Source organism: Schistocerca cancellata, chromosome 11, assembly GCF_023864275.1.
Source record: "Schistocerca cancellata isolate TAMUIC-IGC-003103 chromosome 11, iqSchCanc2.1, whole genome shotgun sequence".
Classification (NCBI taxonomy): domain Eukaryota; kingdom Metazoa; phylum Arthropoda; class Insecta; order Orthoptera; family Acrididae; genus Schistocerca; species Schistocerca cancellata.
Window position 1 is genome coordinate 151,977,810 of NC_064636.1, and position 16,221 is coordinate 151,994,030.

A 16,221-nucleotide genomic window follows, 5' to 3' on the forward strand; every position below is an offset into this window, starting at 1 on the left:
ATTAAGTCATTGCAAAAAAAAATCCCCCAAGATTGACATCTCCGATTGCATGCTCCTTCCAACTGGAGGAACCCCCCCTCCCCCCTCAGAGGGGGAATTATCCACCCTAAATGACTATTCACACCTCAGGTCACACCTACCCAACTCCTGACAGAGGGGCCAATTGGCATTTGGGAAGGTAACAGCTTAGGCAGTCACCCCTCTCTGAGCCTGGCTGGTATCAGAGGGTATGTGCAAACCCTACCTTTTGACCCAGAGCTGGGAATTATGCATTACCTTGTTACCTGTAATGTGTCTAATGAATGGGCCAGCCTTCAGGAACACACCAGGACGAAGGAGAAACAAAGAGAATAAGTATTCGCCAGTTAAGTTTTCACAACCTTACTGAAACTGGCACCAGCTACTTACAATTCCTCTTTATGGTGGCCCATCAACGATCACCACTACAAGCTTGTGTTTCCTGAGCGCTACTGTGGCACAGTATTGAAAGACTGTTCAACACTATATTCATCAATCTGAAAGGCTGGGAATCAACTCCATTTTTGGATACAAAGCCACTCACCTCTTCTTCTTAACTGTTCTACTTGCGCTCATCAAGATTGGTCTGTTAAATTTAAGTGATTTTCATGTGACGTTTTGCATTAAGCACAATACAGCTGCTGACATTCTACCTGGAGTTTTGTTTTCCTGTATCGATATTAGACATTCCCTTTATATATTTAGGAACAGTCACATAATGGCTGTTGCAGAGAATACCATTACTGAACATACTGCCTTGTAATGTTGTTGCTTATCAGTGTTACTTAATAGTTACAGTAGTGTGTTTTATACCTGAAGCACTTTCACATTTAATAAATAACAATTTATACTTCTCAGAAAGTTCTGCAGTGAACTATGAAAACTTACCTTGCACTATCAGAACCGTATCTTGTTGAGGTTTCCACCTGAAATATTTGAAAAAACTGCCAGTGATTTGCTACTGATCAAACAGTAAATAAATAGAATTCTATTAATGCCCACCAACATGTGATTGGTCCACAACATGCTGTGAGGGAGGCTTTAAAATACCATTGAAGAGGGCATGATAAACTGTTGCAGTTAATGAAACAGAACGTTAGTAAGAATTCACTCTCCATTTTCTCACTTTGTCTTCAGTACTGTAAATAACTATACAATCTAGTAATTCGGTTGTAACCACACTTCCTACCAGACACTTCACAATGAAAAGTGACCAAAGACGTCTTTCATCTGTCATGCACTTACACCTTAAGTAAAATTTTCGTTCACTTATTTTTAATATGAGTACTGCCACTCACTGACAGATGAATCCATCATCATAAGTGACACATTTGGACCTTTGTGCTCTGGGCAGTCCAGACCAACTTTCAGATATGAGAAGTGTCTTCTAAACCCAACCTAAGTTCACACCCAAAACTACATATGGGCTTGAACCATTAAATATACAAACATTGGCAAACTCACAATACAGTGTGTTTAAAAATGAATATCAGGATTTTAATGCTTTATGACATTTATTACATTATACTTACATTTAAAAATGATATGTCAAATGAAAGAGCAACTCAAACAGTTTTACCAAGGAACTTAATTTTTCAATGTGACCACCATTTGTCACATGGCACACATCAAGTCTATACTCAAGTTCTTCCCAAACGTTGAGAAGTGTGTCTTCAGTGATTGTAGGAGCAGCTGCTTCAATCCGATTTCTTAATTGAGGGAGGTCTGCTGGTAGCAGAGGCACGTACACACGATCCTTTATGAAACCCCAAAGGAAAAAAATCACATGGCATCAGCTCGGGTGAACACGGAGGCCATGCAAAGCAAGCCCTCTCATTGGGCTGCATGCGGCGTATCCAGTGCTTGGGCACTGTGAAGTTCAACCAATTGCGTACTTCCCGCTATACCACTGAGGTGGCACACCATCTTGCTGGAAAATGAAGTTATCTGGCTCATTTTCTTCCAACTGAGGGAAGAGCCATTGCTGTAGTATATCAAGGTAAGAAGTGCCAGTTGCAGTAGGTTCACCAAAAATTGGAGAGCCCATAAACTTTCTGCTGCGATATGGCACAAGTGGTGCTCACATTGAACATTTATAAGGTTCTTGTTAAAACTGTTTGAGTTGCTCTTTCATTTGACATATCAATTATAACTGTAAGTTTAATGTAATAAATATTATAAAGCATTAAAACCCTGATATTCATTTATAAACACCCTGTACTTTCAGACATTGTAAATGGACAACAAGTTAAAAATACCACTTGCAGAGAACTGTAGATGCTTCACAGAGAACACAGGCAAAGGATCCACAAAACTACTACAGTGCTAGGCTCTGCATTCATAAATGGCAAATCTGTGTTGCAATCGGTACCAAATTTTTCATTACCTCCAGAAAGACACTACGTCCAATAATTCAATATTTAGATGAGAGATACACAATAATTAAGGCAAGGATAACAAGAACAATGCAGAAAGTAAAACAGTCCTGAGAACAATGTTGAGACCATCTGATCAAGTGCCTGAGGAAAGCATAACAATTTTATTAAATTTTTATCCTCAGACTGGTACAGAATGGAGATGAGAACATTTTCTGCCTAAACTGCTATTAAATGTATTTATTCATGAGTTACGCCATTTTCAAGTGACAGCTTACTGTGATCTAAGTCAAAGTTATTAAATTTCATGCCTAGTGCTTGAAGAGCGGATATTAAGACATGCAGTATGAAATGACTTTGATAGATATTAGTATGTGAAGTACTACCATTGTCTAGGCATACAGATTACAAAGACTCCCATCTTGTAAAGAATACAGAATCTGTAAACACGGTTAACACAAGGAAAGTATTACCTCAAAAGGAATTATTAAAGGAATTAGTATTACCTCAAAAGGAATTCAGACATCACACTGAGCTACCACTTTAGAATGGTACAGATGCCAAATTAATTCTGAATAAATACATTCTTTAACAGTCCAGGGAGAAAATGTTTTCATTTATAAATGTCTGCCTAACTGTGGATGTAAGAAAAAAAGGAAAAATAGTAAGAAAAAAGACATTTAGCTAAATTATTGGCAGATAACCACCACCCTCACATACACTACTAAAAAGATATGAGGTCAACAATATGATTTGAGAATATCACATAGCTTATGTGCCAATAACAAAGCACAATTCCAAAAAGATGATGAATTTCAGTCAGACATAAGATACCTGATGAAACTGACCATTACCACTGAATAATAAAAGTAAGATTCCTGGCCTAGAATAACCGATAACCATACCCATAGAAGATTCAAAGAAATTCCATGGAAAGTTCAAGGAGAAAACAACAGCAGAAATTCTAGAATACACGAGATATCATGGATGACTAAAGCACGACTGCTTTTATTCAAAATTCTTAAGGAATCTGAAATACAGAAGACAACATGGGTCCTCTTAAAGGAACTACACCCTCATTTGAGATAAGAACAGACTTTAGCCAAGGCAACTCACTAACTCCATTCTTCTCTCAGACCATACTAGAAAAGTGAATATTGAACAGATGGAGCAGTTGACAGAATCTAATACCAGAAGTTGAATACTACTTGGTTAGAAAATGGATAATGTCAAGACTGTCTGTTCAACTTTTGTAGATAATTTAGCAATACTGACTGTGTAGAAAAAACACAAACAGAGAGAAGGAAAAACAGTAAGAAAAGCATGACTACCCATCTCTTCCCATAAGAAGCAGTGAAGTAGTAATGAGTAACAACAGGACTGCAACATCCCAATCAAACAAGAAGTATGGGAGTATCAAGGGAAGACAAATTAAAGATCTATGAGAAGTCATGTAGCCGAACGGTGGGGAAAATGGAACCACAAGACGAAGACTATGAAAAATTTATTTTGTATTCAGTTGACAGAAGACGTATATAGAAAAAATTCATTCTCCAAAATTGCAGAACCTCTGACTTGCAAGCCAGTCATTTGGCCAGAATAAACGTCTGCATCACAATCACTAATTTAAGATTCAACAAAAGATAGAGAAAATTACGAAAAAGGAAAGATATTAGGATACAGAACACCAGTACAAACATTTAAATTCAGTAACAATACACAAGTATACATAAATATGTAAGAAAAACTGCCGACAAAATTTGGAAAAGGAGGGTAATGAGTCTTAGCACATTGAAAAGAATAACTGTGCAGAAGAACTAAATCTTTTTTATTAAAAAAAAACCTCATTGCCTTACAGAAATGCACTAAGGCCTACAAGAAACTTGTATAAATAAGCAAGAAATTGAAAACCAAACCAAATACAGAAACAGAACTGAGTTGATAAATTCTCCACAACAAAATAGTTCCAAAAAGACAAGACACAAACTGGACATCAGGTGAGTGGAAAGAAATAAGCGTACAGATGAAGATGTAGCATAAAGAAATGTAAAACTTTAGCTGGCCTGTAATGGAGCAGGACAAAAAATTTTTTGTTCCACATTTGTAATACCTTCTCAGTAAAGCATATTGATGGTATATGTACTGCAAACAAATTACAGCAAGGAGGTCAAAGAGTCTCTGCAAATATGCAGATAACAGTATTTGGAGTGTTTTGTTAGGCTACAGCATTGCTCAAAAGTATTTTTCAGCTGTGTTGTGATGCTGTCAGTACTGCTTGCATGCAGTCACAAGAGCTTCATGCTGCTTTGGTTACATATCTAAAGAACAAGCAAGATCACACAACAACAATGTAAGTATATATTCCTTCAGCTCGAAAGTATGTAACTTGCCTTGATGGTATGGTGTTCATTAACTACAGTTACTCACACATTCACTCAGTGATTGTTTACTTGTAGAGAACTAGAAGTATAGTAAAACAGAACATTTGCTTGATGTGAGACAAGCTGTTTTAAATGTCTTCAAGATTGGGAGGTGGCAGTCTAGCACTGCTAGATAGTATGGCAAATCACAGCCACAAACTAGCGTACACAGTCAATGGCAAAAACAGGAAATAACAGTAACCAATAAGCCAGGGTCAGGTCATCCTGGAAGAAGAGCAAGGAGGAAGGACAGAACGATTTGTAAGCAATCAGCTGCTGCTCCAAGAGAAACATCTCATCAAATAAGGTATGATCTGAAAAGACATAATGGACTGAGCCAATGCATGTCTACTGTAAAATGTCACCTAGTAACAGGTGATTTACATAACTGACACAAACCCATTCATAAATTCAAAAAATTGAGACAGTATAGAGTTTCAAAGGAAACCCTGAACTTGCAATGCGACGGATAAGTATAAGGTTTTATGGTGTGACAAAAAATAATTTAATGTATTTAATTTCTGATGGTGTGCAGTATACAGGGTGAGTCACTGATTATTGCCACCATGAATAACTCCACAAGTATGATAGGAGATGAAAATGGGATGCTATAGTTTGTTACATATTTTCTGGTAGCAATTATGGAGATGAATCCAATTACGTGTAACAGTTACGTCTTCGAAGGTCAACAAAGGTCATAAAGGTGGCATGAACGTCCATTTACAGAGGGTGTTCGAAGTGATGATCATTGGTGTGAATGTAGTGTTGCAATCCTCTTATCATGGATTGGGTGGTATTTCTTATCACATTGGCACTTACCAAACCCCATGCTCTGACAATTCTCTCTCACATATTTTCAGGTGTAGTTGGAATGTCTTTAAAAAACAATGTGTTTTACAAATACCCACATGAAATAATCCAGAGGCGTCAAGTCTGGTGAACCAGCCAGCCATGAGAGACTACCTCCACGTCCAATTCAATGATTTGGGAATTGTCTCTGCAGCTCATTTCTAGCCATCAGTGAAAGATGTGCCGGACACCCATTGTGTTGATACCACATTCTGTTCCTTGTTCCTAAAGGTATTTCATCCAGTAACAGACCTGATGTTTCTTGCAGGAATGTGGTGTACTTCCTACTCTTAATACTACCTTCAGTGAAATAGGTCCCTGTAATTCTGTTGTTCAGGAACCCACGCTATACCATCACCGACCATGGGTTTTGGTGTGCAACTTTCATCTATCAACATGGATTTTCAGTTGCCCAATAATGCATGTTATGCTAATTAATTTTGCATGGATCATGAATGTAGCCTGGTCAATAAATAAAATTATAAAATTTGTCATCCCTCTGAATCTGAAGTTGAGCCCATCAGCAGAATTTAATGCGACACATACAATCCATACCAGTTAATTCTGATATGATAAGGATGATATTAATGGTGATGCAGAACACGAACAACATTACTCTGGTTCATGCAAGATTCCATTGCGATTTGATGCAAACTAGCACAAGGATCTCTAGTCACAGTGCAAAAGTACCAGCTCTCGCTGAATTTCCTTGTCATTCTCCATAAATGAGAAGCATATCGACTTGTGCTTCGAAGGAATACGTCATTCACATTCGCTTGATTCGACGATACTAGTGTTACTGTTACTGTTAGTGATGTATTGCAAAACTGTCAAATGGTGTTTTCATGTCAATGAGTAGTTTTTGAGTGCCTAAGCCAGAGCCTGGATGTAAATCCAACTGAATGCCTCATATGCACTGAATTGATCCTACTCTAACAAGGTCCAATTTGCTGGTATCTTTCGGACCCATGGTCAAAATTCCCAATTGACCTGTTACAAAAGCTTGTGGATTCAATGCCAAATTGATGTGCAGCTGTGATCAAAGCTCATGAGTATGCAACAAATACTGATTTGTTCTTCAGATCACAAAATAGTTTTATTCTTTTATACTTATAACTACAAATTACTTTTGAGTCAAAAGAATTACTTCTCTCTTGATGTAACATAACCTTGTTTAAACTATATATGCAGACTTGTATTAAATAGATTACAATTTCATATTTTTCAATTACCCAATTTTTTCTATTACACACTTATGTTTATGTAATTGTAACTAATACTTTCTATAAAACATTTTTGAGAGCTACTGTAATAGGACTGTATTTAGACCCATGGTGAGATGAAAGGAGCAGAGCACAGATACTGTTTTGTTCTGCAGATCACTATACGCAATCTGATGACCCTCTGGAGAGCAGCAACAATCCTTAAGTAAGCTCATCAGATCAAATCAAAATGCATTCAGAGAAAACAACTACCATATTTTACAGACTGTAAAGTGCACCTGAATTTTCAAGCAATTTTAAGGAAAGTACATTTTTACATTTTTTATTAGATTGCAAAGTCAGCCAAAAAATTTTTTAACTTATAAAACCAAAATGACCTTTAAAGTCACTGCAATTGATTACCTGAACTTTCCTCTTTCTTCAGCTTCATTATCCTCTTTATATGTAAGGGGGTCTTCACTACCATTAAGAGCATTATTTATGCCACCCTTCTTGAGAGGTTTAACAATGATATTTTCTCTCACTGTAGATCATCACTGCTTTATTGACTGACACACTTGTTTGTTTGTAGATCATTTTAGGACTCCCTTTGTCATGGATTCATGTTGGGCTTAATCCATTATCCACTTGTTCCATTCCTCTTCCATTAACACTTTAAATACACTGCAGTGCCACAGAAACTGGTATAAGCATGTGTATTCAAAGACAGACATGTAAACAAGCCGAATATGACTCTGTGGTCGGCAATACCTATATATGACTCCAAGTGTCTGACACCGACGATGTATCAGTCACTGCTGTGACAATGGCAGGTAATTAAGATTTAATTGAGTCTGAAAGTGGTGTTATAGCCAGAGCATGAGTGATGGGACACAGCATTTCTGAGGTATCAGTGAAGTCGGGATCTTCCCGTACGACCACTTCACAAGCGTACAGTGATTATGAGGAATCCATTAAAATATAAAATTTCTAACATCACTGTGGCTGGAAAAAGATACTGCATGAATGAGACCAAGAAAAAATGAAGATAATCGTTCAACATGATGGAAGGGCAATCCTTGCACAAATTGTTGCACGTTTCAATGCTGGGCCATCAAAAAGTATCAGCACGCAAACCATTCAACAACACATCATTGATATGGGCTTTTAGAGCCAAAGGCCCACTCGTGCACTGTTGATGACTGCACGACACAAAGCATTACGTATTCCCTTGGCCTGTGAACACTGAGATTGGACTGTTGATGACTGGAAACACGTTGCTTGGTCAGTCGAGTCTCGTTTCAAATTGTATTGAGCAGATGGATGTGTACTGGTATGGATACAGCCTTAAGAATCTATGGACCCTGCTTGTCGGCAGGGAACTGTTCAAGCTGGTGGAGATTGTGTAATGGTGCGGGGCATGTGCTGGAGTGCTATGGGACACCTGATCCATCTAGATATGACTGACAGATGACACACACATAAGCATCCTGTCTGATCATATGCACCCATTCATGTCCATTGTACATTCCAGATGTACTTGCACAATTCCAGCAAGACAATTTGACACACGTCCAAAACTAGAGTGGATCCATGAACACTCTTCTGAGAAACACTTCTGCTGGCCACCAAATTCCCCCGACATTAACATTATTGAGCATATCTGGGATGTCTTGCAACATGCTCTTCAGAAAAGATCTCCACTCCCTCATACTCTTTCTGATTTATGGTCAGTCCTGCAAGATTCATGGTGTCAATTCTCCCCCAGCACAATTTCAGAAATTATCTGAGTCCATGCTATGTCGTGTTGCGGCACTTCTGCATGCTCACTGGGGCCCTACATGATATTAGGCAGGTGTACCAGATTCCTTGGCTCTTCAGTGTTGTGTATTTGTCAAGACGTCAAGAAGTTGCCATTGTGAAGTAAGTCATCCTGCAATAACAGCAATCTCTGTATTTAACTGTCTCAATTTCTTTTTCACAGAATCTTACAAATGACTACTAAAGTGATCTAGCACTACAAGAGAATTCTTCTTCAATGAAGTGACTTTCATCTGCTTCAACACTCTGTTAAACCATAATTTCATGCCAGCCTCGTCCATCCAATCCTTGTCACGTATGTGAACACCACCTGGCTGTATTTAACAAGATTTTGACACTGTTTAGCACTTGAAAATGATCACTGGATTAAATTTAATACCATCAACACAACACGAAGGAACAACAGTGTAGTGCATTTTCTCATGTTCACTTGTTTTTATAGTTATCGTTTAGCACTTTTCACGGCAACACTTTTGTTACTTGGCCCATCAACTCTTTGTTCACTACTTAACTTAGTTCCACAATGGTTTTCTTTCAATGTTGTATAATGTGATGGAAAGATAATACTCTCTCTTCATACTCTTATGGCATTTTATGAAATGTTTTGGTCTTGGTTGACATGCTAAGTCCATTGTGCTTCCCAAACCTGTAGCACCAAACATTTTCACCCAGAATATCTGTTAATTTCCACTGTAGCATTAGCTTACAAGCATTTACTTGAGTCATTTTTCTAGCAATTCCAATACCATTTAGATGGTGTGCTTTAATCCATTTCAATACATCATCTTCTAGTTTTAGCCATTTTGCATTCAGTCCTCTATTTGCACATTTAGCCTTCCTCAAGTATTTCAGTTCTTCTTTACTAGATTGCCAATAGCAAATGGTTTTTTTCTGTTGCTGGACGACTGAAATGCTGCTCAGCTGTTCTGTTTCCACGTTGTTCTGCACATGCTATTACTTTCTATTTATAGCCTACATCATATGAATACCTTTTATTTTTTCAGTTGTGAAACTAGCTACTAAAGAAAATATTCTTCTGTTACCAATAACACAAATCACTTTCAATTTAAGTTCGCTGGTACTGTAGACTGCAATGATGCATCACAGGTTAGACAGTGTTCTGGGTTTGTGATCTCGAGGCACGAGGGAGACACTGTTAGCAACCTTGTGAATACCTGTAACTTATGTTCGTTGCATCGGTGCACTGCTGCGGCCAAATTGAATCCAATGTTGCTAAATACAAATATATTTCCTGCAGCACTGCATATATGGCAATTTTTAAGGCAACCAGGAATTCTGACTCAAACACTGGACTTGTTATATTAAATTTGGAGGCAATTTTTGAAGAAACAAATGAACTTTGCAATCCATAATATATGGTATAAAGTCTTTGTGAGCACCACTGGAAATTAATTTGAACAAATAATTAAGGTAACTGAAAATTTATCATGCATTCCAACTTTCAAATACTACAAGTGAGACTAATGTGAATCTAACATAAAATGCACAGCACTGATTGACACTGAACATTTCTCATTTAAGGGGACCACACCCTGCCTATCTAACCCATGTTAATTTAGGAAAGTATTTGACCCATCTCTGAAAAAACTATTTGATGCAGGACCTTAATATTTTTACTGTATGTTACATGATGCTAATAGAGTCAACTGTACTAAAATCTACTTTATCCATTCTAGAGTTTTTAAGAAATACTTTTTTAAATTTATTAACAAAAAATATTAAGTTTTTCTGCAGAAAATATTTTTTGTGCACTTCCTAATGGGGGAATATTAATGAATTTAGTACCAGAGGTGGCTTTTTATGTTATGTAGAGTCTCCGAAAATTTCATTCATTTATCTATGGTAGTTTCTGATATGATGGGGCATATATACTGAACATTTTAGTTTGCAGGAAATTGGCTTAAAAGAAAAAACTTTTGAAATTTGTTTCTTACAGTTAATTAAAACTGTCCTACTGCACATGATGGCATGGCCTCTAGCAGGTCTTACAGCTTCTCTTTCACCTTCCTGGATGTTTGACGTGCTTTCTTGGCCTTGTTAGATGCAGACCTGTCTGCATCGGCTATCCTCATTTTATCGCAATGTTGCAGCCCAGTGATCATATTTTCACCAGGGATAATTCCCAACTTTTTCAGTACCCAACACTTTCCAGTATTACCACAACTGAATGTAATAACAGCATCATGAACCCCTAGTTTCGTTGTATGCATCGCTACAAATACAGTTTTAGGAAGGCGGTTCTGAATTATGCTGTTGAAACTTTCATTTGGGTTCTGTGTCTGCCCATGCAGACATTTCCTTAGAAGGTCAGGATGAGACAAGTCTCTCAAAATAGGTTTAATTGCTGAAATAACAGCAGCAGGAAGAGAATGCTGGTGAGAATAAGATTCTCCAGTTGCCTGAGCCCTATTTTATTCGCACCACAAATTTTCTCCTGATGGACACAATCCATGACATGGCTTATCATCAGTAGAGGACTTATGGAAGAATATGGTCCAAACATCTCTCTTCATTGCTTCCAGATTTTCTTTATTTCTCCTAATTGCCTGCCCATAGTATACCTGCAAGTTTTCTATTTCAGTTTTAGGTAACTAACCCCATCCGGTCAACAATTTCCCATCTTATAATTTTTTTCCTGTCATTACAGATAGTTTCCTCAGCCTTGTTCCCAAACATTTTTGAATATAGCCTACACATTCTATTTTGCTAATAATGGCATCTCCATATGAGAACACCACATTGTTGTATTCCTTACTGTCACCATCGCCCAAATATTTGGTCTACCATACTCCTCTTGTTGTACTCCATGAACTTCCATACCACCACTTGTTCCTCTAAAATCAGCCATACAGTTGTGTTCTTTATGTTCATTGACTTTACAACATTTGCAATATTTAGACATTATCTCCACATCTAACACTTTACTGGTGTCTACACTCGTGGCAATCACTACTCCATTCAGAGAAGTATGTCCTCTTTCCTGCCAACTTTCATCAAGTGCAACTGCAGTATCCAAACATCCATCATTTTGTTCCACTGCTTCCCTAGCAGACACTTTCATGCTTTCCTCACTGACCTCACATACAGCTTTATCTAATATTGCAGTCAGTTTTTCAAATTTATTTGGCGGTTGATGTAAGTTCATCACTGAACAAAATTTTTTCCCTGCAGCCATGGCCTTGCCAATGGATTGTAAGGCATAAACTAACCTAGTATTGATTTAATAAGGGCCACTTGCATCTGGTTTTGAAGAACTCATAAATGAAATCATAGCTGAGTATTTAGTGCAAATTAAATCCATAGCTATTACTAGGCCTTTTCTCCCACTGGCACTCTCATAAATTTTCACTCTGACTCACCACACTGTCTACATTGTACAAATTTAGAAATTACATCTGATAATATTTTCAAATTTATAATACTGTAACTGCACTCCTTGTCACTTACAGTAAATTTGTTGTAACTCTCTTGAAATGGTGAGAGCTTCTTTGATGATTCACTTGTTGAAGAATTACAATTAGAAACATCGTTGCCAGGCGACATAACCTCCTGTACAGAAAGCTTTCTAAACTTGTTTCCTCTAAATTATTGTTTCTTGAAAATGTCTTTACGTTTTGTCATCTTCAATTAACACAACAAAACACACGTAACCAAGCACTGCAAATGTAAGTATAACAACTACTCACAATCACACTTTAACAAAACTAACCACGTGTTTGAAAGCGCATTGTTTACAAACAGGAGAAACAAAAGAATACTGACCGTTGCATTCCAAGGATGGCCAATACACTCGGGAGTAAAAACAAATCCCTAATGTACAATGTAGGGGATATAAAGATCTAAAATATATGCAGAAAAATGTGCGACAGAAAAGTGGGTATGGCACATAAACACACGTGGTAAGAAAATGCTCTTTAAAAAATTTTTTTCAGCAAAATCCTTTTCAGAGTACTTACACAAAACCTTAATCTATCGAAATATGATGAAAACTGAAAATCGATTTTTTTCGACCTGAACGTCGGTGTGGTCCCCTTCACATTGATACACAAACAGATACACATTCAATATTTTGCTCTGGTGAACTATATTCCTCCCTAGTGAAGAGACAAGCCGATAACCTGCTATCCTTTGGGACTACTTTCCTGTGAGAAAAAGCCATCAACTGTGAGGCAGTATTTAAAGTCACATTCATACAACTTTTGCACTAGTATCTTTGAGGAATTTTAGGACTTTTCCCAGGTCAATGCTATGATGGCAAGTAAAATTTTTGTCACACATTTAAACATACTCACCAATTCATTGACAAACAAAAGGTGAACGTGACCAAAATATAAGTGAGGAACAGCAATAAACAAAGGATTCAACAAATCAAATATTCTAACTCTGCTAACTGATCTCTCAAAAAATCAGTTGCATAGCTAACTGTTAATTTGTCACTTTCCAGCTATAAAATATTATTCACAAATATTACATAGAAAAACACTAAAATTGAATTCAACAGTACTATATCAAACTGTGCATCTCAACTTCAAGAGTTAAATATAGCACTGTGTAGTTTTTCATTAAATAATTCTTATAAACACTGATTACAATAATGCTAAATTGTACTACTGGTAACCCAAAACTTCCACAAGCATAAACAATACATCAAACTGTAGAGTGAAGACATAGTTTGTCTGGAACTCAACTGGATCCAGGGTGTCTACAATTTGACTAAAACTACTCAATTAATTTGACCAGAGCTAAATATACTCCACAATTCCATACAACAAAAGACAGAATATTTTACACTACACCCTTATCCTTAGGGAATGTGTGTTATGTACTTTTTTGACAAATTAACTATTACGCAGTGTGATCAATATATGCTCAGTTCAATTGGTTGTAATTCAAACTTGGTATGTGCTACATAGTAACCTAAAGCACCATGTAAATGAGCAGGAAATTATGATCTCAAACTGATATGACACACTTGTTTGTGTAGAAATATTCACTTGTACTTACTTATTGTAATAGTTATATTTATCTTAGAATGTTTCATAAAGTCCTAAAGTGACCAGCATGGGGAGGTGCTGCTCTCAAACCAGGCTTCACAAAATCCCCACTACAGTACCAACTAACCCAGGAGGTATGTTGAGGAAGGAGGATGGGGAAAATACAGAGACAGCACATGAGACACTAGAACTACTACTCAAAACGCATTTTCCTCAATATGCTCTGGCAGATAACATATGTTGTTGTTGTTGTTGTGGTCTTCAGTCCTAAGACTGGTTTGATGCAGCTCTCTGTGCTCCCCTATCCTGTGCAAGTTTCTTCATCTTCCAGTACCTACTGCAACCTACATCCTTCTGAATCTGCTTAGTGTATTCATCTCTTGGTCTCCCTCTACGATTTTTACCTTCCACCCTGCCATCCAATGCTGAATTTGTGATCCCTTGATGCCTCAGAACATGTCCTACCAACCGGCTCCTCCTTCTCGTCAAGTTGTGCCACAAACTCCTCTTCTCCCCAATTCTATTCAATACCTGCTCATTAGTTATGTGATCTACCCATCTAATCTTCAGCATTCTTCTGTAGCACCACATTTCGAAAGCTTCTATTCTCTTGTCTAAACTATTTATCGTCCATGTTTCACTTCCGTACATGGCTACACTCCATACAAATTCTTTCAGAAACGATTTCCTGACGCTTAAATCAATACTTGATGTTAACAAATTTCTCTTCTTCAGGAACGCTTTCCTTGCCATTGCCAGTCTACATTTTATATCCTCTCTACTTCGACCATCATCGGTTATTTTACTCCCTAAATAGCAAAACTCCTTTACTACTTTAAGTGTCTCATTTTGTAATCTAATTCCCTCAGCATCACCCAACTTAATTCGACTGCATTCCATTTCCTCGTTTTGCTTTTGTTGATGTTCATCTTATATTATCCTTTCAAGACACTGTCCATTCCGTTCAACTGCTCTTCCAAGTCCTTTGCTGTCTCTGACAGAATTACAATGTCATCGGTGAACCTCAAAGTTTTTATTTCTTCTCCATGGATTTTAATACCTACTCCAATTTTTTCTTTTGTTTCCTTTACTGCTTGCTCAATATACATATTGAATATCATCGGGGAGAGGCTACAACCCTGTCTCACTCCCTTCCCAACCACTGCTTCCCTTTCATGTCCCTCGACTCTTATAAGTGCCATCTGGTTTCTGTACAAATTGTAAATAGCCTTTCGCTCCCTGTATTTTACCCCTGCCACCCTTAGAATTTGAAAGAGAGTATTCCAGTCAACATTGTCAAAAGCTTTCTCTAAATCTACAAATGCTAGAAACATAGGTTTGCCTTTCCTTAACCTTTCTTCTAAGATAAGTCGTAAGGTCAGTATTGCCTCATGTGTTCCAACATTTCTACGGAATCTTGGTATCCAAGTTTGCTGTTTGTGGAGAAAGATATTTTAATATATATATTTTTTTAATAAGTTGGCTATTTTTTGTGATACTGTGACTAAGTATTCTATGCTTGTGAAGATTTGTTTTGTGTAGGTAGTTTTCTTTCCAGTGTTTTTGTGAGTGATGTTGGTCTTAATTTTTCTAGATAGTTTATCAATTAATTTTACAGAGTAACCATATTTACTGCAATTGTTTTGATAGTACTTATTTCTTGTGGTATGAAGATTCATGTATTGTGATGTCAGTGAAGGTTGGTTTTTGGTAGATGTACAAGTTATGTTCTTGTTGTTATTTCACAATTGTGAGGTCTAAGAAATTTATGGACTGATTTGTTTCATGTTCTATTGTGAACATTATTTTATTGTGGGGTGAGTTGAATGATGTGAGGAGTCCTTCAAGTTCATCTTTAGTGCCATCAAATAACAGTAGTGTGTCATCTACATATCTCTTGTAATACACAATTTTTTGAACAAGTTTATTTTCTCCTTTGAAGAACTTATTCTCTAAGTGGTTGATGAAAATGCACCTTGCTACACTACGCAATTCTTGTAACACCTTGCAAGCAGACAAGATAGTGGTCGTCTCACACTATGGTCACATCGTGTCCTCCAGCATCCTCTCCACTGGTTCCTCATCGGCCTCACTGTTGATGCAGCTTGCCTTGTGTGAGACACAACATGACAGAATGACCAATAATTCTACCCCATTTGAAAACACACACACACACACACACACACACACACACACACACACACACACACACACCGTTATTCCACCTTGTGAAACTGGCAAGGAATAGTGGCACTTGATTACATGTTGCTATTTCATATGATATCTCTGCACCAAGTGCTGTGTACCACTGACCTGTCCCATCACACAAAAGAGGGCCACAGGGCCTATGTGCACACCACCTCTCTGCCACTTAAATCACACGTTTTTACTGTTCTACAGTCCTCTTATCATGGCATGGTGCAGACCACTGCTTCTGGATGTGTTACTTTTTAGAAACAGTAGTGTATTACAGGGAGCACATGAAGTCTGGGAAAACTTTCAATTATTTATTGCACAAGAA

At 37.4% G+C, this 16,221-nt stretch overlaps 1 protein-coding gene across 2 annotated transcripts in view; it reads right to left on the minus strand.

Annotated features, from left to right (window-relative positions):
- Positions 1-16,221, minus strand: part of LOC126108808 (zinc finger protein 99-like) — a 230,277-nt gene that overhangs the window by 24,721 nt on the left and 189,335 nt on the right. For both annotated transcript variants that reach the window (XM_049914172.1, XM_049914173.1), the window contains one exon: positions 907-944. In XM_049914172.1, coding sequence (XP_049770129.1) covers positions 907-944 — 38 coding nt within the window. The remainder of the gene's footprint in view (positions 1-906; positions 945-16,221) is intronic.